The sequence below is a fragment of the Halyomorpha halys genome, unplaced genomic scaffold (genome assembly GCF_000696795.3).
Source record: "Halyomorpha halys isolate HHAL.00 unplaced genomic scaffold, Hhal_1.1 Scaffold1425.1, whole genome shotgun sequence".
Taxonomy (NCBI): domain Eukaryota; kingdom Metazoa; phylum Arthropoda; class Insecta; order Hemiptera; family Pentatomidae; genus Halyomorpha; species Halyomorpha halys.
In genome coordinates, this window is record NW_027111611.1 from 149,559 (window position 1) to 175,185 (window position 25,627).

Genomic DNA, 25,627 nt, shown 5'->3' on the forward strand with positions numbered 1-25,627 from the left:
ATATGAAATCCATAATAGTAAAACAGAACTAAATAAATCTAGCAAATCATACTAGAAGAGTACTGAATAAAATTACTTTCAAAAATAAAATTCCTACCTTTTTAAAACTTCCCCCCTCTTCCTCATTTATTGGTACTTATTATATAATTAGGTTTAAACTGAGTGCTTGAAAAAAAAAAAAAAAAAGACATTGTTTTTAAATAACTCGAAAACTGTTAAAAAATGTCTGGAAAGGTGACAGCAACTCACTCAAAACAATCTAATTTCATATGACATAAACACAAATAAAACAACCATATACATGACAAAACAAACATAAATAAGACCAGTATCACCAAAGTTATAGCTTATTGAAGTTTATCTTTAGTCGATTAAATTTATATAGCAATGAAAATGAGGAGACTTTCTGTCAAGTCAGTATTAATTTTTTTTTTTTCCATGTTAAGTTCAGTTTATTAGAAGCACTTGGTAATCTGCTCTTAGTGTAAATGAGACAGGCATGTATAAACCAAATTTAACATGATATAAACCAAACTACTAATTAAAAAAGTTGAAAAATAATGCCTTTTATAATTTTTATAATTCAAAAAATGCCTAACCGAATTCATGACATTTCATTCACTTCAAACATTATTTATACCAATTATTAACCATCCTGATTTATTGATTAATTATTAACCATTGATTAACCATCTTATTATGTTATTTTACCCACTTTTTCAATTACCTATGTATACATTTTATTTCCCACTTCTCTCATCACTTCATTTTATTAATTCTATTCAGTAAAATTATTCATTTTATGTCATTCTGTTTATATTTTATTTTCTATACTTATTGTGGTTGTTATCTTGTTCTGTTCTTAGCCCTGAAGAAGGCTAGAAACTCTAGCCAAAACGTTGGGACAATTAAATTGGTTACACCAACTTATTTGTGTTTCAATTTGACCGCACCCCCAACCATCTTCTCCTCAAACGTCATCCACGGTCAACTATCTCTTGTAATTATTAACCATCTTGTGGGAATGTCATCAAGCTAAATGTTTGGAGGATCGTAGGTCTAACAGATGGAAAACTCTATTGGCTATCTGGAGGTTCCTCTGTCTGACAACACTTGCTCAATAAAATACATCAAAAATCATTGAAATGAGAGTTCTGTAGAAGCATAATACTTCTGCAAGCAGTTATAAGAAAACTAGCACTAGCTTAGAGAGATGAGATGTTAGCAGTAGAATTCTCTTTCAGCGATGGACAAGAGGTGAATGAATCGGGATACAGAAAAACTAATTTTGCCAGCCAGGTAGATGATTATACACAATTATCATCACAGTAGACTATTACATAAGAGGGTGCAATACTAGTGGTACCCGAGACAAAAAAGAATAAGATGGTAACTCTATGACTTATTAGATAAATTCATTTAGAAACCAATTTTCCTCACGCTTCTTCAAAAATGTTGATTATCGTCCAAAATTGGTTCATTTATGTTTTGTAAAAATATATGAAATACCCACCTTTCCTACAAACACTGTAGAAATTTAAAACAAAAAAATTGACTATAACAAATAAAAATGTAAGAGAAAAATAAGAAAATTAAATTAAACATAAATGAGAATAAGTAGAAATAACGAGGGTCTCAAGAAATTATGGTATGATAGTGCCCCGTAGACTGGCATTCAGGAAGAAAAGTTATATAAAGAAAACTTTATTAATTAAAGAATTATTCACAATCAATTAAGGCATGTTTAGTGTCAGGAACCAATGTTTATTATCAAAATAATGAATTAACCGTAATCACAAAATAACCACCGATCTATATTAACACAAAAACCTAAATGAATAAAAATTCTAATCAATTTCAAAAATGTGTAAATCATAAAATCCTCTGTTATATACACTTCAAAGGTTTTTAATTAAAAATTATTACTTAGTGGTACCTGATTTTCAACAATTGATATCATAAAAACTTACCAGTTCCCAGAAGATCTAATGCAATTAATTCATTCAAGTCAAACATATCAGATAATATGATTGCTTCTGTGACAATTTCCTTTGGTAAAACAACTGGACCCATACCAGTAATATCCACTTCGGTAACTGTAGCTTTTTCGAGTACATCTCTATGTTCTTTATTTTTTGGCTGTTAAAACAAAATTAATGAACTGAGAATATAAATATATTCTAACTTGTAAATTCACAACTTTAGTAAACAATGTAAAAACTTACAGGGTTTTTTAACAAAGTAAGAAAATTTTGCCTGTGATTTAACAGGACCCTCTCAAAGTCTGGAGGACATTCTTCAGGTTTAGCAATACTATTTTCTACAATAGACTGTAGCTCTCTAAAAGGTGTCCACATATCTGATAATACAAAATAAAACATTTTTCATTCAATAAACATGACTAAAAACTGGGTTAACAATTATTTGATATAATAAATATAAGTAATACGGTATTTATAAAACCGATAAATTGTATAAAAAAAGTCGCACCTTCCATCTTGTAGTTTAATAAAATCTTTTTACTAAAATATACTTCTTAATCACATTCAAACTAACGAGAACCCGGCATGAAGCAATATCAAAATAAGTTGTGCCGCCAACAAAGAGCACTAAATCTTTTACGACACAGAACCCTTAACCGAAACCAATCTCATATTGAGAAACTTAAAAACCGAATCCTATGCTAGTATTATATTAATTTTAAAAATGTTTATATTTTTTTTCTCAACAGATAAACCAATTCTAGTACGTCAAATCCACATATATTATAATTTTTTGTAAAAATGCCATCTTCAACTTTAACGTTTTCTTGAACAGTTTCTAATTCAGGAGAAGAGATATTCAGAATCCATTCCTCTACCTGCCCAAATCATAGTATTAAGAAGGACAGCAAGGCAATAAAATAGAGATTCTTATGAAAATAATCCTGACCAGTTAAGATTCTAAAGCTAACCACGAACTGGTTGTCAGAGGTTCATTGAAAGTCGTCCAGGTGTACCTTCTAAAATTGCCAACTGTTTTATTAGTATTGTGTTTACTAATGGATCAGAAACTCTTACTTTTATTGTCCTCTTTTTTCGGCCTTGCAAAGTCAAAGGATAGGCTTATCCATCACTGTTCGTACTCAGCCGTGTCGATAAGCATCCTTATTTCCATGAATAACTTGGAATCCATTTGAATCAAACAGTCCTCTCCTCATTTATTATTTGGCTAACAAGGTATCGGCAATTTCGCTTAACGGAAAAATTCGCGAAGGAAATACTCATAACTGATACACTGGCCGATTGGGAATCAATAGAGAACATAATTTTATCTGTAACCTTATCTTAAAGGATTTTCAACCCAAACTGAGAAGCTGTCATTCATTCATAAATATTGTAGCCTACTATCTACTGAAGCAGAAGCTTGGAAATGTTCAATATGCATACCCCAGGCATCGTTTTTTTTCTCTTTGTGACACTAATTAAAAATACATTACTCTGGTGAACAGAGTTAGCTAACACAAATGATATTGCTGGCCGTCTATACAATAATATATCTCCATATTAGATTTAGACTCACTATAGACATTTTTATTTTAATCATGAGTTATTATTATTGTGTTAAATATTATTCTTACATGTATATTATTCATACAAGCATAGATGATATAATCATAATGATACTAAACGCGCATTATAAAGAAATAATATAACACTAAAAATGAAATATAAAAATATCTGGATGCACACAATTTTTTTTTAGTTCAATGTATTTTTCAATTCATTGGTTTTTACTACTTTGGCCATTATAAAATAAACATATTTTGTAAAAGTGTGATCAATCACGCGGGACGGAATGTAATGCAGATCTACAGTTTCATTACAACAATGAATATCTTTTTTTCTTATTTTTATTGTACTGAATAAGGAAAAGCCTGATATATAATCTGGGCGACATATATAATTTAAACTGAGTGTTGAAAGAATTGCACTCTCCTCCGCATTCCGTTGGTCCCACGTAGGTCCTTGTAAGTTTATGCCAAAGTGTTCTTGTCCATTAACCACATGCGTCTTGAAGCTTGGTCCATTTGCTTAGTAATAGGTTCATTTCAATTTAGCTTGGGATCGAATTTTACTCCCAGCACCTTACCTCGGTTGTTCCTATCAAGGTTTCATTTTCATTAACTAGGTAGACGTCAGATACTATATTTGGGGGTGTGAACAGCTAGAGCAAAATAAACAGTTTCCGTTAAAACCATGAAGAAGTTTATTTCAGTCCATATGAAATCCATAATAGTAAAACAGAACTAAATAAATCTAGCAAATCATACTAGAAGAGTACTGAATAAAATTACTTTCATCTAGTATATAGTAATATAGTATCTGATATTTGGGGGTGTGAACAGCTAGAGCATATACTTTTAATAATTAGTAATTATTTCAACGGAATCTTCCCAAATTATTTTATAGACAAGCATCAGCCTACTACTTGTCTTTCTGATAACCACATTATCCGTGAATAGAAGAATAATATCCGTGATTACATCGTATATCATGACAAAAACAAAAGAGAATTAAGAACCATAACCTGTGGAAATCCTTATAAAGTTCTTTCTAATTTGGGCGTTGTGTTTAGATAGCGATATTATTAAAATTCCAGAGAGAAAGAACACTTAAATAGATACACAATTGCTCTCATATTTACCATCCTTTCCTCTGGAAACCATTTTTATTTTCATATGAGAATGCCGAGACACAAGTTCTTAAGTATTATATTATATTTTACATATTAAATGGAATATGGTCCGGGTGCGGTCAAATTAAACTTAAATAGTAATTTTTTTTACTATTTTTATTTGAGCCAACGTTTCGCCCCACGTTGCGGGGCTTCGTCAGGGCTGTTTTGATGGAATTCGAAGTCAGAGTGAGTGGCTCAAATATTACTATTTGAATTTAATTTGACTGCACCCGGACCATATTCCATTTGTTAATACACACCGTCAATCAGCAATCTTCCAGTATTTTATTTATTATTTTAAATTTAACAATTAGGAACTATCCTATAGCTTCAAAAGATCCTATTTGAGTATCTCAAATACTATAAGAAAAAATACAGATAATATTCTCAGAGTGAACACTTCATCCACTCATAATATTGTCCCTACCTAATAATTAATTGTTGCAAGTAGGCTTTCATACGTGTCAGTAAGAGAAACAAAGCAAACAGCTTTTGACAGTTACAAATACATCCACATTAAAACCAGGAATGATTTATTTCATATTTGTCTGCTATGAAGATCTCTGATAAAATTTAGGATATATATAGTTATCTGATTGCCTTCTCACTAATCTCGACTATATTAACCAGATCTCAATTGTTGGGTTCATACAAGGCTTCAATCTTTATTTTTATTCTGCTATCACTATTTTGTACCACATTTTCCTTAATAGTATTCACTTGTTTCACACTCCTCAAACCCATCAAAACAAAACAAAGAAATTCGCGTTAGACCAGTGGCTCTTTTATGTAAGCTCAGTCATTCTTTTCAATAAAACTCAAGACGTATTTATTAAAATGGCTTTCATAATTCAATTATCTATTAACCCTTAATTGGACCCGACTTCAAATTTTTCGATTTTTTGCAGAAGTCCTTTATTTAGACCTAGACTAAAACAAATTTACCGCCAAAATCTAAAAAATTTGAAAATTAAAAAAACATTTGTTGGTATTTTGTAGGATACTTGAACCATTTCTCCAACACACGCAGAGAGGTATGTTCTAGGACCCTCTGATAATTCAGGGTAAAACCTAGGCGGCATCCTCCGGCATCGGGAAGTTTTTTTTATTCCATAAATTGGACCGGGTGAACTACAAGATACCATGTCTATTCAACAAGAATATTATTTTTAATCATTTTTATATTTACATGTTCCATTTGATTTGATTTTTTATTTTAAGTTTACGTAATATGTTGATGAAAAAAACTGGAAAATAAATATTAGTTTTCCAATAAAACATCCATTTATTAAAAAAGCATTATCAAAAAATAGTTCTCGGGAGAGAATTACAAAGTAGGTAAGTCATGAATTAGTAGTGAGTAGTTCATGAATTGGCCGGCTTAGTGTGGTAGAGCAAAAAACAATTGCGGGTGGGGACGCAACACAACATGTTACACTTTCCGCACGAAAAAATTGTCTGACCTGTGTGGCAATGCCTGCATTTTCTCTTGGATGTGAATGTAGGAAGTGCCCAACGTCATCATACCGGATGGCATCATGTGGAGAAGGTTGTGCAATACTTCTGATTGCCGGTGGAGGAGAAGTGGGTGATTTTGATTTTCTGATTAGTTTTTTGAAGGTTACAACTGGTGGGCAACTTGTAGTTTGAAATGCTTAAGGGATAAAGGTTCATCTTCGTCATTCCTTTTCTTTTTTTTTTAGTCCCCCCCCCCCCCGGTTTTGGCGAGTTATTATTTTTATCTTTGTGAGCAAGTCGATGAAGTAACCAAGCGTTGACAAGAGCCATGTCAATCATTTGCACAAATATGGTGTTGGACCATCTCCTACTCTTCATCTTCGTCCAGTATAAAGCGATCATCATGTCTGCGAGGTCGACTCCGCCCATATGTTTGTTATATTCTTTTATGACGTTGGGGCAGTCAACATCTTTTTTTCCCCTTAATTGAGGACCATCGTTGTACAGTGGAAACCGGATCTGATTCGGTGTAGGAAGAAGCCAAGATGGCGGGTTTATTATCAAACCATTTACATAAAACGTCATTATTTGTTAACTCGTCAAATGACCCTCGGCCCCGATCTTTCAAAACAGTCACCACGAAAAACAGCACCTCTGGTACGGTCCATTCAAAGTGTCCATATTCCTTACGAAGAAACTTGAGGATTTCCGGGTTGGAAAAATAGTTGTCGAAATACAATGTTGAGAGAGGAGTGTTTTTCAGGGTTATGGTCAGAGCCAAAATAACTTTTTGGCTCGCACCAAATTTGTCTTCTTTTGAAGAAAATTCAATCCCGTCAAATGTTTCATTACCATTGTAAATAAGGAAATCGTAAATGAATCCCGAAACTCCAGCTCTTATAAAAAACTTGAACCCCCACTTTTTGGGTAGGTATTGCCTCCGAGATCCCGCTTTTTTTCCTTTGTACGGAACTACCTGTTTGTAATGGAAAACCTTTCTTCAATTTCATTGAACTTCTTCCAAAACATTTCTGAGTTTTCGAACCGGGTGAAAACGATCATTGTTTCGAGATGACATGTCAGAAAAATGAATGAACCGTTTCAAAATTCTGAATTTTTTATGTCATTATACTGGCCACTTTTTCGCACCTCAGTTCTGTTACCAGTGGTTGGTATTTGCAGAAAGCCTAATTATATTCATGTACATGGGTACAGCTATAAAATCTTTGATATTCTGCTGAGTAATTTGGCCTTTTTGTTGTTTCATTCTTTGACTGTAATAAAGATTACTTTGATCAGTAATAAAGTCCAGCACAGCATCATCGAAAAGCATGCTAAAATAATCGATCGGAAAATATTTTTCCTGATCTGGCATTTTATCATCGAAAAGGGTAACAGTTTTCGTAAATTTTTCCCTGGTCCACTTCAAGTCAGGTATTTTCTTAGCTCTAGCTTTCATAGATTTTTTTTCTTCACTATATTGACTGGAGCCTTACCTTTTTTTTCTATTACCTTTTACCTCGTTTCTTCTCATCTTTGCGGAAGTAATTTGTAGGTGCAGAAGCAGGTTCTTCTCAGCTTGTGGACGGGGTTGGTTCAATGTTATCTGGAGGCTTTGGGCTTTTTGCAGGCTTTGATTCTGGAGAGATTTTGCGTTCTTCCAATGGCACATACTCATCGTCATCATTATCGGCTTCACTAACAATCATGAGCTCAGTTTCACTTTCGGTGTCAGTATGATTCTCCTCGCCAGCGTTTTCATCCTTTTCCATTTCGCCAATAAACGACAGAAATTCCTTTGCAATCATCCAAATCATCGTCCAAAATGCTAAGTCTTCAATGTCCATCTACCACGGAATCTGTTTCTTGATCTTGTTGATCGAATACGTCGGTTTGGAATTCATTTGCCGAAGGAAATAGAGACAATATATGCTGTCCTCTTGATTTTATTATCTATAAACAAAACAAAACAAAAACCATCAAATCAATTAATTAATTTATTTATTTATCGAAGTTTTTATATTTGGGAGGGCTGGTACAGGTATTATTGTTTTATGCTAGCTTCTTGAACAAAAAAATAGAATGCCACCTTTCTTCATTCTGTGTTGTTTTATTTTACCGACAACACTAAAAAAATTGAAGAAAATCAAAAACCTTTTTTTTCAAACAAAAGGGAGAAAATACGAAAAAATAAGTAGGGAAATTAAACCCAGACACTATTTGTTATGGAAAGTGGTCTGAAGGATACCGCCGAATTTTCATTCGTATCAATCATAATACAGACTTTCCATCAATTCCCAACTGATTTTTTTGTTTTCTTAGATGTTGATTATCAAAATCTAATCATTATTTTCATAAAAAATGGAGTTATTACTTTAAAACACTTACCTTTTTGAATCGGCGAAGCATGGCTGAAAGCACTCATGTGTTTCTTGGAGATAAATGGCCACCAAGCAAAATTATGTCACTTATTCCATTTCCAGTGGTACCAACACACTAACCACAAATATCCGAGTCGCATGAAGCTTTTTGAAAGGCTTTGCCGCCAATATTTGGGCTTTCAAAGGCACGATATCTCGTAGTTCACCCGATACAATTAAGGGTTAAAATCTAAATAATTGAAAGCACATTCCACATTCGTTGTTACCATGGAATCCCAAGTCTATTAAATCGAAAAATAGTCATTTGGAGACGCATGTTATTGAAAGTAATTTATCATAAATGTATACATTTGAAAACTCATTCGACTTTCTTTGAAAACTTTGGAATTTTATAGATACTGAAATCAATGTAAGTCTGGGAATAGTGTGGTAGGTTAAACATATTTAGTTTTATGTTCTTGGAGAATTTCCAGTTATTCCAGTCATGAGCCAATATCTACATTGGTAATAGTTCACCTCAGTTCCCCCCAAAAAGGCGGGAACAATTACTTCTTGACCATACTGTATAAACCTTTTAAACATGAATTAACCACTCACTGAATAGGGTATTTTTCTCTCTAGAGGGAATGGACGTAAGAACGTATTACTAAAGGGGCAAGAAAAAGTTCCTATTTGAAAATAATTAAAAAGGAAACTGGAGGACACAGTCTAATTAAGTTGACCCAATAAATACAGGAGAATCTTCGGACTTATATCTAAAGAGCAGTTTAAGAGTTAAATATCAAACCTCAGAATTATACCTATGGGAAAATTAGGACATTATCAGACATAGAAATATGGGATCATTAACGTAATTTGTCAATTAAGAAATTTTATATCCCCCCTCAAATAATTGTAGTGACCCCATATTTGCATATACAATATAAGTTAATGTGTATATAAAATCTTTATTTTTGTAAAATTAAAACATTAAAATGTATATTACCTATTAAGTAAATATAAATAAATAATTCATTTGTAGAGTTTCTGGTTATAGATTCCAATGATTGCTTTAAATATATAATATCTAATATTTTTATTTTGTAATATCTGTAATATAGCTATTTTGTAAATGTATTATAATACTGAAGATTGTCTGACAGTAGAGTTTCATGTGGGAAAAAGTACAAGATTCCGAGAATAATATCGATTGTAAACATCTTTTTTTTATTTTCAAAACCTCTTTATTTTCATTTAAATGGAAAATACAATAATATATAATACATACAAAATACAAATTATATCTTTATTTGCCGTATGTCATTATAAGAATAATTACAATGTCCGCTGAAGGCGGGTATACACTGGTAGTATAAGAGGGGCAAACAGAGAATGGAGAGGGACTATTCCGGCTGGTGGTGGTGGTGTGGTGACTTCAAGCTGCAGAGCCCGGAGTCCTTCCCTCGGCGAGGACGTCTACCAAGGGGACAGTGCTTTGCCACCTCCCAGGTCTTGTTGGAGGGGCGATCTCTCTGAAGAGCGGGTTGGCACAGGCCTTCAGCCAGTGGTGTTTCTGGTCCTCTGTAGAGTTGTTCCACGGACGATTCGCCGGAGGACGGAATTCTGATAGCTCTGCAGCTTTTCAAGCGTGGTTTGGTAGAGGTGGCGCAGCAGGGGTGCACCATAGAGCAGAGTCGGGCGTATTATCGCCTTGTAGATTTGCAGCTTCAGCCTTAGTGAGAGTTGTGGGGATTTCAGGAGATGGAAGAGACTGTAGCTCTTCTGGCGGGCCAGCTTAAGTCTCTCCCGAACATGACTGGAGAAGGTGAGGTGCCTATCCAGTGTGACACCCAGGTAGAGAATGGAGTTGGAGATTCGCTGGTCGACTTCATCCACTTTGAAGGTGGTAGGCAGTGGCTTCTTTCCTTTTGGGAACGACATCACGATAGCGTCCGTTTTGCCGGGGTTCACCCTAATCCCAATACTTTTAAGCGCATTAGTGATGGTGGCTGCAGCTTCTTGAGCGTGGATTAGGGCTGTCTTGACATTAATGCTGGAAGCGTAGATGCCGATGTCGTCCGCATAGGTTGCTACCACTGCCTTTGGGTGTTCAATGGCTACTATAGGTGCCGTAAAGACGACAAATAGTACTGGACCTAGTACCGATCCCTGAGGTACTCCGCAGGTGGTGGGACTGGCCTGCTTGGTTGTGTGGTGGATGCTGATCCAGTTGCAGAGGTTTGTCTTTTGGACCTTCCCTCATTTATTAGGGTTATCCTTCATTCAGCTTTTAAAAGATGCAATGTGTTTTTCATTGCAGTGCTTACAGTGGGGAGGTGTTGATTTTTTAGGACATTCCTCGATAGTGGGATCATCTCCACACCGGACAAGCGACATTGTGACCGCAGTATTTTTTGGTATGACCATACTCAAGGTATCTGTGACACTGTACGGGTCCACCATCCTATTTAAATTTAGAGACCCTAAATCGGACGTAATCAATGGCCTTGAGTGCTTGAACATCCTCAAGTCGCACTGATGGATCCGATGATCTGGATCGCTTCAGACCGTCTCTCTTTATGAGCCTACGTCCCATTCTGAAGCCACGTAGGCGGGTTTTTAGCTCTTCTGTTATCTCTTCTATGGGGTGATTAATGTCAAATCCGTGCAACACGAATTTCTTTGATTGTTTTGTGCCTCTAGGTGCGAACGTGTGATATCGCACATTACCATGTTTTTTAAATAGTTCAATGGCAGTGGTGTGGTCTGCTTCAGTGGTAAGGTAGAATCTAGTCTCCCTTTCAGAGTTGTTGGTGGTGAACTTGCTTACCCCAACTGTTGCCAGCATCTGCTTCAGTGATATAAGGGATACCACTGGTGCTGGTGGGATTATAACTGGGGGGGGGAGGCCTGGGCTTGGGCTCTTTGATGGTTAATCCAAGGAATGTGTTATCATCCCTGAGTTGGAACTCAGTCTTCCGTTGCTTGGCTGATGGACGCGGTTTAAAGCAGTTTCTACCGCTAGCAATCTCGCAGTCTTTTTCTTCATTCAGTCTCTTGGCTCCTCTGTGTTCCCCAAGGTCCATAGGAGTGTGGACTACTGCTTCTCCAATGGTGGCTGAGGTGCAAGGGTTAGGTTGGGAGTGGGCCATGGTTGATTCTGGTGGACAGCTGACTGAAGTCGGCAGGCTGCAAGCAACTGGCTGCGGCCGCAGTACTGACTAAAGTCTAATGAATTACTCTAAACCCTTGTCTAGGTAAGGTAATAAACCACTAACATGTCTGCTAACTAAAGGTCCAGGAGTATCTACAAGAGCTTTCAACTGGAGACACACAGATATCTGAGGAACAGCAAGCAGCAAACAGGAATTCCAGTATTCTTGGAAGTTGGATAACAACAGGAGAGCTAACCTTAACTTAACCTAAAACCATGTTATCAACATGGTTGCTAGGTCAATTGTTTATTGTAAACATCTAAACTATTAAATGTCTATATTTATAAGTTAAACTTTAACTAAAGTGACAAAGAAGTAAGGGTGAAGGGAATGAAATTTTCCCTCTTAAAAGACAGTTAATATTATTAACTAACCTACATAGTTATCAATGTACAGCCTGGTCAAGAAGTAATTGTTCCAGCCTTTTTTGGGGGAGCTGAGGTAAACTATTACCTCTACATTAATAATGTGGATCAAGAATGTTGGTTAATTAGTCTTGAATGTAATGAAAAATATAAACTAAGCCCACCCCCTAACAAAGAGCAATAATATTTGATAACCATAACCTCACAGGCCCTCAAAATTACTCCTACAACCAACTGGGTTTCAGATAGCAAAAGGTTGATTTGTGTACTAATTTGAGTTGTATACTATTCTTTATGATCTCAGGAGGCAACATACAAATTGGGGAATTTTGAAGATAGTCCACTCGCTCAAAGTTTTGGTCCAGAAAATGAAGCTTTTCTTCAGAATCAGCCATACCACTTATTGTGTAGAAAAGGAAAGTAACTAAAGGGGATGAAAAATACACAACTAAACTGAATTTATAAATTATAAACAAATTTCTTTGTGTTTCCAAGCTCATTATGAAAATAGTCAGTTATTACTTTCACCAACCTGAAGAGGCAATAAGAAAAGGCATAAATATAACTTTCAGTGACCCTACTTGTGCAGAAATCAGTTTCTACTCAATGTAGAGAGGTTAGTGAAAGTTGTGTAATGCCCTCATTACACAAGATTTATAAAAATAAAACCTCACTACAAAGGAAATTGGAAGTACTATTGCTTATTCTGATCTCTTATCTAGATAAAGAAAATAAAATTATGTCTTCCATCATAGATTCTATACAGTAAATATAAACAAGACATAGTTTTATGCTTCTATTACTTTTTTGAGCAACTAAATTTAATGAATAGTTAAAATAAATGAGTTATTTATTTGTTCCATAATTCCAATTTACAATTTAACTTAAAGGCTGAGAAATCTTTTGAAAATTAGAGTCAATTTTCAAATGTAAAAATTATTTCTCTTTGAAATGTCGCTTAGCAAACGTTTCACCAACCAGAAGAGGAAATACTAGAGTTGCTTCAGCATATATCTGGAAAAAAGATATTGGTAATATGTAATATAACTATGTACATGTAAATACACATAAACTAAGGTAAAATTTTATGTTTTAATTAGAATAGACTGGTGAAATTGGTGAACATTTTCGTAAGTTTACAGAGCAGTCACTTTAATAACAAATCAAAACTTAATTGAAAAATATGTTAAATACTCTGGATCAAAAGATATAGTAAAGATATTAGTAAGTGATTAGAAATAATGTAAGCATTATTTTTCATAAAGAAATCAAAATTATTAAACTGAATTATATATATTTTTTAATTTATTTATTTACCTCTGTTATATTCAAAGCCACGCAAACGGGCTTGCCCTAATAACAAAAGATTGTGAATAATTTAGGATATTATTCAAAACAAAATTTAGAGTTATTTAGCTCCATTAACACTTTTTGCGACACATTACTTTCAAACCGTGGTGGCTTGGAGCATGTATGATGATAAGCTATCATCGAGAGAGGTAATTTTTCTATCTGGTTTTCGGATCGGTGGGAAGAGTTCTAGCACTTCCCTTTCACCTTGGATTGTCCTGAACCATGTTTACTACTGTCCTAGCTTCCACTAACTATGATCGCTCTGGGTTCTGGCACCCTTAAGGATTTTTATACTCATTCAATTTTTTTTTTGGTATCGAATTTATTCAAATTTACTTTTTTGAAGTATACATATTTATTGACTTATATATACTTTTATTTTACACATTCCAATTACCTTTTTTTAAAAAAATATTTTTTTAATATTGTTTTGGATTATTTCACATTTTCTAAATTTTTTTTATAGAAAATGTAGTGATATATAATAACTTACTAGAATCTTTATTCATTAATTCAGTTACAAATTAAAATCTTGCTTTTAAGTGGTTTTTCAGGGAACTCCCCTCGGTCAAAGGGTTAAATGGTTGCAACAAAGTTAAATCCCACTTATTTTTAAAGCGAATTTCATCTGTTTCACTATGCTGCTCAGCAATCCAACAAAAACGTGACACTTAAAAAACAAAATATCAATTTTATCATTTTATGTAGAGAATCACACCAAATTATCTATATTTATTTTTTTTGTAGCTTTTGAAGTATAATGCAACCTCCTTAAATATTGCTAAAAACATAGGAGACATTCTATACATAAATTTAACTATAATTCAAAAGGAATAGATCACTAAAATTTTCATTGATGGATGTTATTCGAATTAGGATTACCAAAAAACCATGAAATCAAAGGAAATAAGGAAACAATAGAAATAAACAAAATAGAACAACAGAAAAAATAAAAAAAAGGAACGGAAACAAGGTTAAGGAAAGGAGACTGGTCCTTTATCTGTATAAAATTTCTCAGTTCTGCCTACTTTCTAGAAAACTGAAGATAAGAATTATAAGAATACACAGTACTTAATTCCTAATGATCTTAGCGAATGTGAGACAAGGTCTCTTACTTTAGAGAAGAACAACCAACATATGCAATAAATTATTCTCCATCTTGTGTCTTTTTCAGCATATCTCTCAATAAAAGTTTTTAGTTTTAAAGGCATTCACTTTCAAGCCTGTTCTTTCTGAACTCATTAATTATTTTCTACATGACTAAGGGCTGTACCATCACAGTTTAAACTATGATCTCTTAAATCGCAGGTAAACTAAATAATTATTCATTGCACCAGAAAAGTTAACCTTCAAACCAGGCAGTAAACTTTACTGGGGAATGATAGCTGGTTAAACTAAGATTTAGAACAAATCTGAGTTTAAGTAGGCAACCATACAAGGAACTTTCTATAGTTCCATTCGGATATGTTATTCTAGCAAAGGTGTATTGAATTATTCCGTTTTTTTCTAAATTTAATAAAATGGATTTAATTGAAATAGACGTTTTGGTAGACAATGAAGATCTCAAAGAATTAGTTGCTTAGGCAATAATGAAAAAAATTATTCCATCCTTGACCAAATCATTTTTTACAGTGGTAGGATGAAGACTTTTTTCAGCAATTTTGACTGTCAAAAGAGGCTGTTGAATCTAATTTAAATTTAATTGGTCCCACAATTTCTAACATTACCAATAGGAATGGGGAGTTGAGCAGTTATCAGTTTCAGGTAACATGGTTAACAAAAATTGGTTTTACTAAACTCACGAACAAATCTTGGAACAAATCACTGGAGATTGGTACAACCAGCCTTAAACAGTTTTTAACAAATATCATATGTAAGATATTTGAATAAACCTGGCTGTATAAGTCATGTTTGTTACGTTTTATAGTCTAAAATTTAAGAAGTTACAGAGAGACAAAGCCACAACCTTGTGTAATCCTCAAGTCGATTTTGAATAGATTAGGTAGTTTTCCTCTATAAAAGCTGACATTTGAATGTGGATGAGAGTCAACTTCTTTATTATTCTTAAGATTAATGATCCTGAAGTTCTTTACCACTTTGATTTAATATGGGTTATGTTCTGAAATCAATCAGTAATTTTGATTAGCCATGTGTCAAATCAACTATAGATGTCGATGAGACTCCAATTTTTTCTCGAATTTTATCATCAGAATTGGTACTATTTTATCATAAGTTGAATTTGATCTTCAAACATAAGCACAAATTCCACAGATCAATAAGCCACTCTATTCTTTCACTAACTGCTGGAGTGGGTGGAATGGAATTATTTGTTTTATACCATCCTCATCAATGTAATCACAACCTGAAACAATGGAAAACAACCCTAGAAACTTAGTTGATATACTAATATTAAATCATTTTTTCAGTGAAATAAAGTGAGTTAGAGAAATTACTTTGAAATATTGATTTATTTTTGCTAAAATTATACCAAAATTTATTTTCATATTCTTGACTATTAAGATGAAAAACTATTTCAGCTAGTTTAGAAAAATGTAGTTTCGTCAATACTTAGATTTTTTTTATATAAAACAACATAAGATTGTCCGAACAGATAATTTATCCTAACTGATTGGAGATGATCGGGGATGCGGTCAGCAAAGAAACAACATAAATAAACAAAAAAATATTTATTTATGCCGACGTTTCGACCTGATTTTCAGCTCTTCATCAGAGAGTTGTAGGCAGATATTTCTGCTAGACTCTGCCTACAACTCCCTGATGAAGACCTGAAAATCAGGTCGAAACGTCGGCATAAATAAATATTTTTTTGTTTATTTATGTTGTTTCTTTGCTGACGCAGGTCTTCATCAGGGGTTATGGCGTAGAAGGTAAGCCTGCAACTGCTGACCGCACCTCCCGATCATCTTCTCCAATCAGTAATCTACGGTCAACTATCTACACCTCATTAATTTATTCTAACATTATGATGGTAGAACAAAGTAGATCCCAGAGTGATAATAAATGCCAACTGTGAGTTCCTTTACAATAGCATCTGTACTATTTTCTATGTCAATAGTGGAACGAACAACAATTATCATAAATGCTTTCTTAACCAAAAATGTTTTAAACAATTCACTAAAAAGTATACATACAACAGGTAAAGTTAGCAGAACATGAGATTTTATATAAACAGAATTAAACCATAGAGTGATGGGAAAAGGAATTGAGGACATCATTATCCAAAAATTAAATAGCAACAATAACGTAATATACCTTAACGGGGTTGGCTGTTTTTTTTATTTTACCCCAAGACACAGCCTCATCAGGTCTTGCTCCACTATCACTACCATCAAACTCAGAACCAGTATTAATAAATACTGCATACTCTGCACCATTTCTCTATATGGGGAAAAAATCAATGATAAATACACAACTAATATAACCTATATTTCTTTTGATAAAAAAAAATATTTAAAACATCTTTGTCTGACCTACATACATTACTTTCCCTTCCAAACTAATATTATTTGATCCAGGGGGAATGGTAGAAGAGTAAGTCAAATTTTTTTTATTTCAAAAAAATGAATATTTTTAAAGTGTATTTTAGTTTTAAAACACTTTTTGTAGGCTATTATACTAGTTATTCTGACAATTTTCTCCAGGAAAGTATGTTACTTACTTCTGGATATTTTATCCAAACACATGTTCCCAGAGTAACGAAACATAGCATTAATGCTTCCTTAGGAGGTAGTTACTATCCAAGAACTATAGGAAATTATATGAGACTGATAGCTCATTGCAGAACACCAGTTTCCTGAAATGTGTGGACAAAATATAAAGAAGATAATATACCAATCTGAAGAAAAATCCTACATTTTTTGTTCAGAAACCTCTTATGAGGAAACCATTAAAACTGGAAGCATATATTTTGTGAAGACTTATTGTTAGAACTATTTTACTGATCATCTTCCCTGAAGTTCGGGTAAAAGAAGGTTATAGCAGGTAAATGCTCAACAAAAGTGTTTCAAAATGTACTTTTAAGCATTACACAACCTAATTTTCAAACATTTTGCTGGGTAACCCCTTATGCCACAAATCAAGGAATGGGGTGATCTGCAGGGCTGTACTTAATTTACATAATCATATATCAAATTTTGTTAATAATCGGATGAATAGATGCAATAATTATAATCATTTCTGCAGTATTCTTTAAAGCAGTGGTTCCCAATCCAGGCCTGTGGAGCAAGGAAAATTGGGAATGGTTTACAAGAGGATCCAGAATCATGCTCTTTAAGCATTAAGGAACCTAATTTTCAAACATTTTGTTGGGGTCCCTATTTTGTCTCAGATCGAGGATGGGGTGGTTCACAGAGTTCTATGAACCAGTTGGGAACCACTAGTTTAGGATATATAAAATATAAATATAAAAGTTCTTATACAAGATTATCAAAAAAATTCAAAACACAAAAGTAATAACATACCATTAAATTAGCATTACAAATATGATGTTTGATTACTCCACCTCCTAATATTATCATGCCAGTGTTGACTGCTTTAACAGCCATTGTATTTAACCTTTTCAGATCTGAAAAAATAAATTCAGGTTTTAATTTTAGAAAATGATCTAATTATTACTAGGTAATAAATTAAAAATATAGAAGTAACGTTAGTAGATAGATATAATAAGATAAATAAGAATTAATGCTAATAGTACTTAAGTATTATATTTTTCAAAATGACTTTAACAGTTATTAGATCAGAATGGAGAGCAAGTTCAACTTTGACGTTATTTTAATGTTTTCCATGATTCAGCAAATAAAAAAAAATATCACATTCTTTGTTGAAAATTGCATTTTATAAAAACAAAGATCCGTTGCTGAACATTTTTTATTTTCAGCATGTTTTACTAATTAGATATAAGTAATATCAATGGAAATATAAGGTATTTCTTTGTAAGCACTACAGCAAATTAATGGTAAAAAAAAAAACCTTAACAAAAAGGTTCTAATATACTGATACAAACCTTCTAGGATATCAACAACTAATCCTGGATTTTTATAAGAATGGAAGTACATCATATCTCCTAAGCTACCATCCGTTAAAGCAGGACTAAATATGGGTATACAATTTTTTGCTGCCCAAAAACAAATTGAAGATTCGTTATTAATTGCAGTGCCAAGTCTTTCAATGATTTTTGAAGGAGTCCATAACGTTCCCTAAAAAGAAAATTATGGTTAGATCTTATTTCAAATTGCAAAGAAATCATATTTAAAAGAATAATAATTAAGTAAGTAATAGTAGCTGAAGATTGGAAACAGAGGGAATTAGGAGCAAAGTTAAAATTAATAAATTTAAAAAAATGTTGTAGTAGCGAGTTGATATGGGAGTGAGATAATAGTAAGTTGCTTAAACGGACACTAAATTAAATATTTAGACTGAGGTGTAGATAGTTGACCATAGATTAATGATTGGAGAAGTTTGTCGGGGGGTGCGGTCAGCAAAGAACAACATAAATAAACAAAACCATATTTATTTATTTTATGCCGACGTTTCGACCTGAGTTTCAGTCTTCATCAGGGGTTGTGGCATAGAAGGTAGGCTCGCAACTCCAGTTGCATATACATATATATATATATATATATATATATATGAGTAATACATCTCTGAGTTGTTGCCAATAGTGTTAATATGTTTGTGGGAGTGTGGGCAAGAAAGTACATAATGTAAGATATAATATAACTTTATATAGTACAATAATTTACCTGCGTTTTTTGTTCTTCAAGCATTTGATCTAAAAGTGGCATCACCCAATCTTCAAACTTGCAATAGTTATCATTAGGTACCAGAAGGTTACCAATTCTGTTAATGCCTTTGTCCCTCAATTTCTTTCCTTCAAGCCCAAAATCACCAAGATAGGTAGGAGCAAGACATTTTATGAGGTCTTCCTCCACACCACCTGCAGTCGTAACAATACAATCTACCATTTTATGTTCAACTAGAAATCTTATTGTTTCACGTAATCCTGATGAAACCATATTTGATGTATACCCAAGAAATAAAGTACATCTTGATTTACGTTTAATAAAAGGATCTATTTCATATTTATCTTCTTCATCTAAATTTAATGATTGAGCTCGACAATCCAACTAAAACAAAATTAATGAATGATAAATACTTAAATTCATTCAAAAATGAGTTATTAAACCACAAAGAAAAAACAAATCATATTATAAAATCAAAATGAATATTGAAACCTAAAGCTGGCTTCTAAGTTTTGTCTATTTAAATGTCACTTCTATTACACAAGTACCCAAAAATAAATAATGGTTCATCAAATCCAACAGACTGGACAAAATGCCCATTCAAATACAACACTACTTGAAATAAATACTTTAAATCTCGAATTAGATGAACACTGGAACATATGTCAAGAATTGTACTAAATAAGTACTAGATAATAAAGAATTTACATCAATATAAATTATGAAATGAATAAAAGCATCAGATTCTTATTATGTATAACAAAGTGATCAAAATTACATCATTTTAAAATGCCAGAAATATGGTAAATCACTATCCAACAACTTTTTTTTTAATATGATACGGTCTGATACTACTGAAAGGTCTTCTAACCTAGGCAATCTGATGATAATTCAGTCTATAATATATCACTGTAACTGTAAACTTAGTGGAATTGACTTTATTGTGTTGGTGGGCTCAAAAATGTATTTACTAGATGTTTGTAGAACAACATAATTGTACTTAAAAATTCCAAGGGAGGAACTTTGTAAGTACAATTATGTTGATTTACAAGCATCTATTAAATACATTTTTGAGCCAGTCGACACTATAATATAAAGTCTGTTTCAAAATTTTTTACAATTGTGTCATTATTCTTCTGGAGCAGCCATATATTCTGGTATTGTGGGTTATAACTAGTCACTATAAATTGACTGGAAGAGAATTCACACCTGACCTCAACTGAAAATGATTCATTGAGCGTTTTTTTTAGCTCTTGCTTGCTCATGTAATAGTAATAATAATAATAGTAAATTATAAACCACAAAAAAATATAGTTCTGTCTTAGTAATGGATGGATGTTAGAAATTTTTAAATTCAACAACATCTCTTAAATTTAATCATTTATCAGTAAAAACCTCTTCTACATCACAACAGTCATAATTATATTTAATAAGTCTTAATTAAAATTTGTGCTGTGATGGAATTAAAGCATTAAATCTACATCTAATCAGACTGATGATCAAATATTGCCAAGAATATTACCATTTTATTAACTTCTTCAACAGCCAACCCAAAAGAGGTAGACTGAAAGCCAGATGTTATGTATGTCTGGAGCAACCTTGAGTAATCTAGTCCTTTATTCCATTCGTATCCTAATAAAAGCATAAGTTTTAACAAGCATTGCACTTGTAAACAAACAATTTATGTATTATATAAAATGATGTAGCAAGGCTAACCACAATTGAAATGAAAAAAATATCTAAATAAGCTCAACATAGGAGTTTATTAAATTTTAGGATATGAATGAAATTCCAAAAGAAACAATGCATGGCAATAGCCATCCTAAAACTCTGAAATTAAAATTATTAGAACCTTGTACTACTACTGTATCTTTAGGAAGTGGTGAACTTCCAACAAGAACCGCTTCTTTTGCTACTGTAGGGATATCTTCTGTAAGTTTTGAATCCATGTTACAAAAAAGATGATTTAAATGAGTATCTCATGAATGGAACAAAGCCATTAGCTAATAATGATAAAATTTATAAACGAATAAGCAACGAGGTTCCTGATAAAAAACGTTTTATTTGAACTCAATTGATTTAACCAGACTGACAGCCACCAATCTGAGTAGTGTTTTTGAATAATCAAAAGGCCCAACTTTGTATGAGTTAGTTCTATAAAGATTCGCTCAAAGTATATTTATAACTAAGAGCTACTGCTACTTCAAATAGGAAAAAAACAATGTTATGTGTTCTGCATTTTTATTATTTAAGAATTTTAGTGTGGCAGCTATGGTCTTACTATGTACCCCTAATTCCAAGAGCTCTAACGCCCGCTCAGGTTTTCACTTATCGACTCTAAATCAGCTATACAGGAAAGTTAGTGATCTTTAAATTTGTACCAAATGTATTTCGCTATAATTTGGGAAGCACATAAATTTCGTCGATTTTTTTACTTGCTCTAGCTCTTAATGGAGTGATCGCAGATTAAAAATGAGGCTTTAAAAGATGAAATTTGTAGTCATTTTCATCTACTTTAACTTTACATTGAGTGGTTTCTTCAATGAAATACGTAGTTGCGGACAAAAAATTGAAACAAGTGTGAATATTTTGCAGTTTTTTTTGCATTTTCTCGGACACGGTAGAAACACCAACGTTAAGATGGAGTCTATCGGACATAGGAATATGGACGAATGGTAATTGCTAGAAAAAACATGCCTAATGTGAGTCATATCTAGTCAGAAAATCACAGAACCTGTAAGTCGTTTAATTTTTTTGTTTTGATTATTTTCATAACCTTCAACGGGTATTAACAAGACAAAAGTGCATGGATTGATAATTCTTTATACAACGATAAAGCACGAGCCTAGTTTTGTAAAAACTTGGTACAACAAATTTAATTGTGGCAGACTTTCGCTCTAGGACGAATTCGGCGAAGGTCGTCCAAAGTCGGCTTTTTTGCAAAAAAAACATCGATGATGCATGCGAACTGATAAAGCAAGATAGTAAAGATTTGTTCACGTTGGATCCCGTATAATCTGAAAAATGTTCATGTTGAAAAAATACATTCAAGGAGCATAAAATACTGTGTATAACGTTTGAAAAGATGAGGAACCTTGGATATATACATATGAGCCGGAACAATTACAGCAATCCACTGTATAGATCATCCAAGACGAGCCTAATTCAACAAAACTTATTGCAGAAGTACATCAAAGCAAATGTTTGCCTGCTTCATCAGCCTTACTGGTTACTTAGAGCGCCCTACTTCATTGCCCTACTGACAAAAGCGTTAGAGAAACGTAGAACGGTCAATTCTGAGGGTAAATGACTATTTGTCTTTGGAAAAAAGCAGAAGTGTACAATTATCCTTCATTATGGCAATGCAAGCTTTCACACTTCGGCTCGAATAAAGACATTTGTGACCAGCCAAAACACTGAATTGATGGGTCACTGCCTACAAACCTGATTTGGCACCCAATGGCTTTTTTTATATTCCCAGCATCAAAAATAAATCATGTGGTTAACTATTTTGACACCTTAAGAGTGGTTGATCCACTCAATAATGCATAAGTATTACTTATGTTTAGGCCTTCACGGCCATGGGGTATGCCAAAGTATTGACAGATTATTCCTGAGAGCAAACTGAAATATTATAGCTATATTTCATAAATTGCAATTACGAAAACAACAGATTGAAGGACTTTCGATGCCATTGACTAGGTAAAAGACCTGAGGGCAAATCTTAGGATAATAAAAGTGCAAATAGAGAACATTATATTAAAACCTTAGTGCCAGATGCTGCCACAAGGTCAAACCTAGAGGTTTGTTTGAAAAATTCTACAAGGTTGGCTGCCCTAATGACATATGATGCTAGGAGAACACTCTAAAACATAACCCAAATTGGAGGATACCTAGAAACTTAAGCTATTTTATGCAGTGAGAAGGCAGATGGTCTTGCTGGGAAGACCTACACCAGAGCCCATCTCTGGAATACACAGGTACCTATCAGCTACATTAGCATTTAGAGTTGGGTGAGGCAACACAAAATTTGGTAGAGGGGAGGACAAAACTGCTAATCACACGTATTTATTTCCAGAAAGTGGATTAGTAATTCAATTTTTGGTTGTTTGTATTACAGATCCTAAGTTCTACAAACTCAACCCACAGTGAGTGCAGTAGGGATGCGACATCGATGGTTATTTAACATCGATGTTTTACGTTTGTCCCAATTTTTTCATTTTTTTTTTCTCCAAAAGTAACTAAATAAAAACTAAAAATTTACAGTATAAACAATTTCCTATCAATAATGTGGTTGGATTAAAAAGGACCTCCAACCATCACGCTAACGACGTAATAAAGATAAATTACGACTAGAAAAACATCGATGTTTTAAAATATGCTATGCTCAACATTAAAAGATCATTGCATACAAATCTTTGCCAAAAATATGTTTTTGAACAACCAATTCAGTAACATAAGGTCTGTTCCAACGACTACGTATACTTCCGCCAGTGGGAAGTGGTTTTTGCAACAACAAAAAAAAGCAAAATGACAAAAAAAAAACATCGATGTTTAGAAATATCAATGTTCAATATTAAAATATCGTTGCATACAATACATTGCCCAAAATACATCGATGTTTTTGAACAACAATTTCAGACACTTCAGGTCTGTTCTTACGATCAGCCATTCTACGGCCTGTCAGAAGTGATTTTTGAAACTAAGAATCCGACATCGACTACAAAAAACATCGATGTTTTTAAAATATCGCTGCATACAATACATTGCCCAAAATACATCGATGTTTTTGAACAACAATTTCAGACACTTCAGGTCTGTTCTTACGATCACCCATTCTACGGCCTGTCAGAAGTGGTTTTTGAAACTAAGAATCCGACATCGACTACAAAAAACATCGATGTTTTTAAAATATCGTTGCTTACAATACATTACCCAAAATACATCGATGTTTTAAAATATTATTGTTTACAATACATTACCCAAAATACATTGATGTTTTTATAACATCGTTGCTGACAATACATTGCCCAAAATACATCGATGTTTTAAAATATTGTTGTTTACAATACATTATCCAAAATACATCGATGTTTTTAAAATATTGTTGCTTACAATACATTACCCAAAATACATCGATGTTTTTAAAATATTGTTGCTTACAATACATTACTCAAAAAACATCGATGTTTTAAAATATCGTTACATACAATGCATTACCCAAAAAACATCGATGTTTTAAAATATTGTTGCTTACAATAAATTTTCCAAAAAACATCGATTTTTTAAAATATTGTTGTTTACAATACATTGCCAAAAATGCATTGTTATTTTTTGATCATCTATTTCAGAAACATAAGGTCTGTTCTGACCATTCAGAAATGGTTGTTGGAACAAAGAATGTAACTAAAAAAAACATCGATGTTTAAAATATCAATGTTCAAACAAATATTAAAATATCGTTGCTTGAAGTTGAAGTGGATAATTATATGAACTGTCGTTGGAAGGGATCTCGTTTATGAAACCTTTTTTAATTTGGTTCAATGGAGTTATATATCAAAAAATCAATAAGAACAATTTACAAAAAAATATTTAATTTTCTTATCGAATATACAACACAAGATCAATCACATGTTTACCCTAATTTATTTATTTATTTAATACCAGATCAGCCTGATGCGCCTTACTTGACCTCTGTGAAGTTGGCCCCCCATCCTTGAAAAATTTCAATTTTTTTTTGAGTTCTAGTAGTATCCATAAGAGTTCTAGAGTTCTCGATTATTTATAGGAATAGCTCTGATGTTTAAAACATCAATAATACCAGTCAAATGCCCGCGCGTAAAATACGTATTTTGTGAAACTTTAACACCGTGTATCTATTTTCCTGGCAACATTAGGGATTTATTCAATAAGGATAATTTTTAGAACTCTTGGGGGGGGGGGGCAACAGAAATCTCAACAGAACTTCCAAAAACGAAAAAAAAAATTTCAAAAATTTTTGATCGCGAATTTTTCACTACAGTAATCGTATAAATTAAAAATTCTTGGAGTTCTAGTAGTTCCTACATAAAATTCAAAGTTCCTAATAAAAAAAAAGAATTATTTATGTTGTTTAATATAAATAAATACCAATTAAACATTACGCCAGATTTTTGTGCAATTTCGCAGCCACTTATCTTTTTTGCATGCAACCTTAAGGATTTATTTAATAAGGATAATTTTTAGAACTCTTAGGGGGGCCAACAGAACTCTAAACAGAACTCCCAAAAAACGAAAAAAAAAATTTCCAAAAATTTTTGATCACCAATTTTTCACCAGCGAAATCGTATAAATTTAAAATTCTTAGAGTTCTAGTAGCCCCTACATAAAATTCAAAGTTCCTAATAAAAAAAAAA

The 25,627-nt window shown here is 33.0% G+C and overlaps 2 protein-coding genes across 5 annotated transcripts in view; both read right to left on the reverse strand.

Moving 5' to 3' along the window:
- LOC106689668 (nuclear pore complex protein Nup205) overlaps positions 1–2,998 on the reverse strand; it is a gene marked incomplete in the record, with an annotated part of 37,146 nt that extends 34,148 nt beyond the window's left edge. The window contains 3 exon segments of the mRNA XM_067049684.1: positions 1,971–2,139; positions 2,226–2,359; positions 2,491–2,998. Of these exon segments, the coding sequence (XP_066905785.1) occupies positions 1,971–2,139; positions 2,226–2,359; positions 2,491–2,497 (310 nt within the window).
- Positions 2,999–12,949: 9,951 nt separating this feature from the next.
- Dhps (Deoxyhypusine synthase) lies at positions 12,950–21,359 on the reverse strand. Of its 4 annotated transcripts, none has more exons than XR_001344482.2 (8): positions 21,085–21,359; positions 20,755–20,864; positions 19,233–19,616; positions 18,494–18,686; positions 17,952–18,055; positions 16,744–16,869; positions 15,564–15,832; positions 12,950–13,131 (listed from the first exon to the last, which is right to left on the reverse strand). XR_001344482.2 is itself a non-coding variant. In XM_014434798.2 (7 exons), the coding sequence occupies exons 1-7, from the start codon at positions 21,179–21,181 to the stop codon at positions 13,054–13,056; spliced, it is 1,092 nt and encodes a 363-aa protein (XP_014290284.1). In that variant the 5' UTR covers positions 21,182–21,359; the 3' UTR covers positions 12,950–13,053. The 4 variants fall into 4 exon arrangements, 2 of the variants coding, with proteins under 2 accessions (XP_014290284.1, XP_024215528.1); XR_002945165.2 differs by lacking the exon at positions 12,950–13,131 and adding an exon at positions 13,962–14,140; XM_014434798.2 differs by lacking the exon at positions 15,564–15,832.
- Between the last annotated feature and the right edge of the window lie 4,268 nt (positions 21,360–25,627).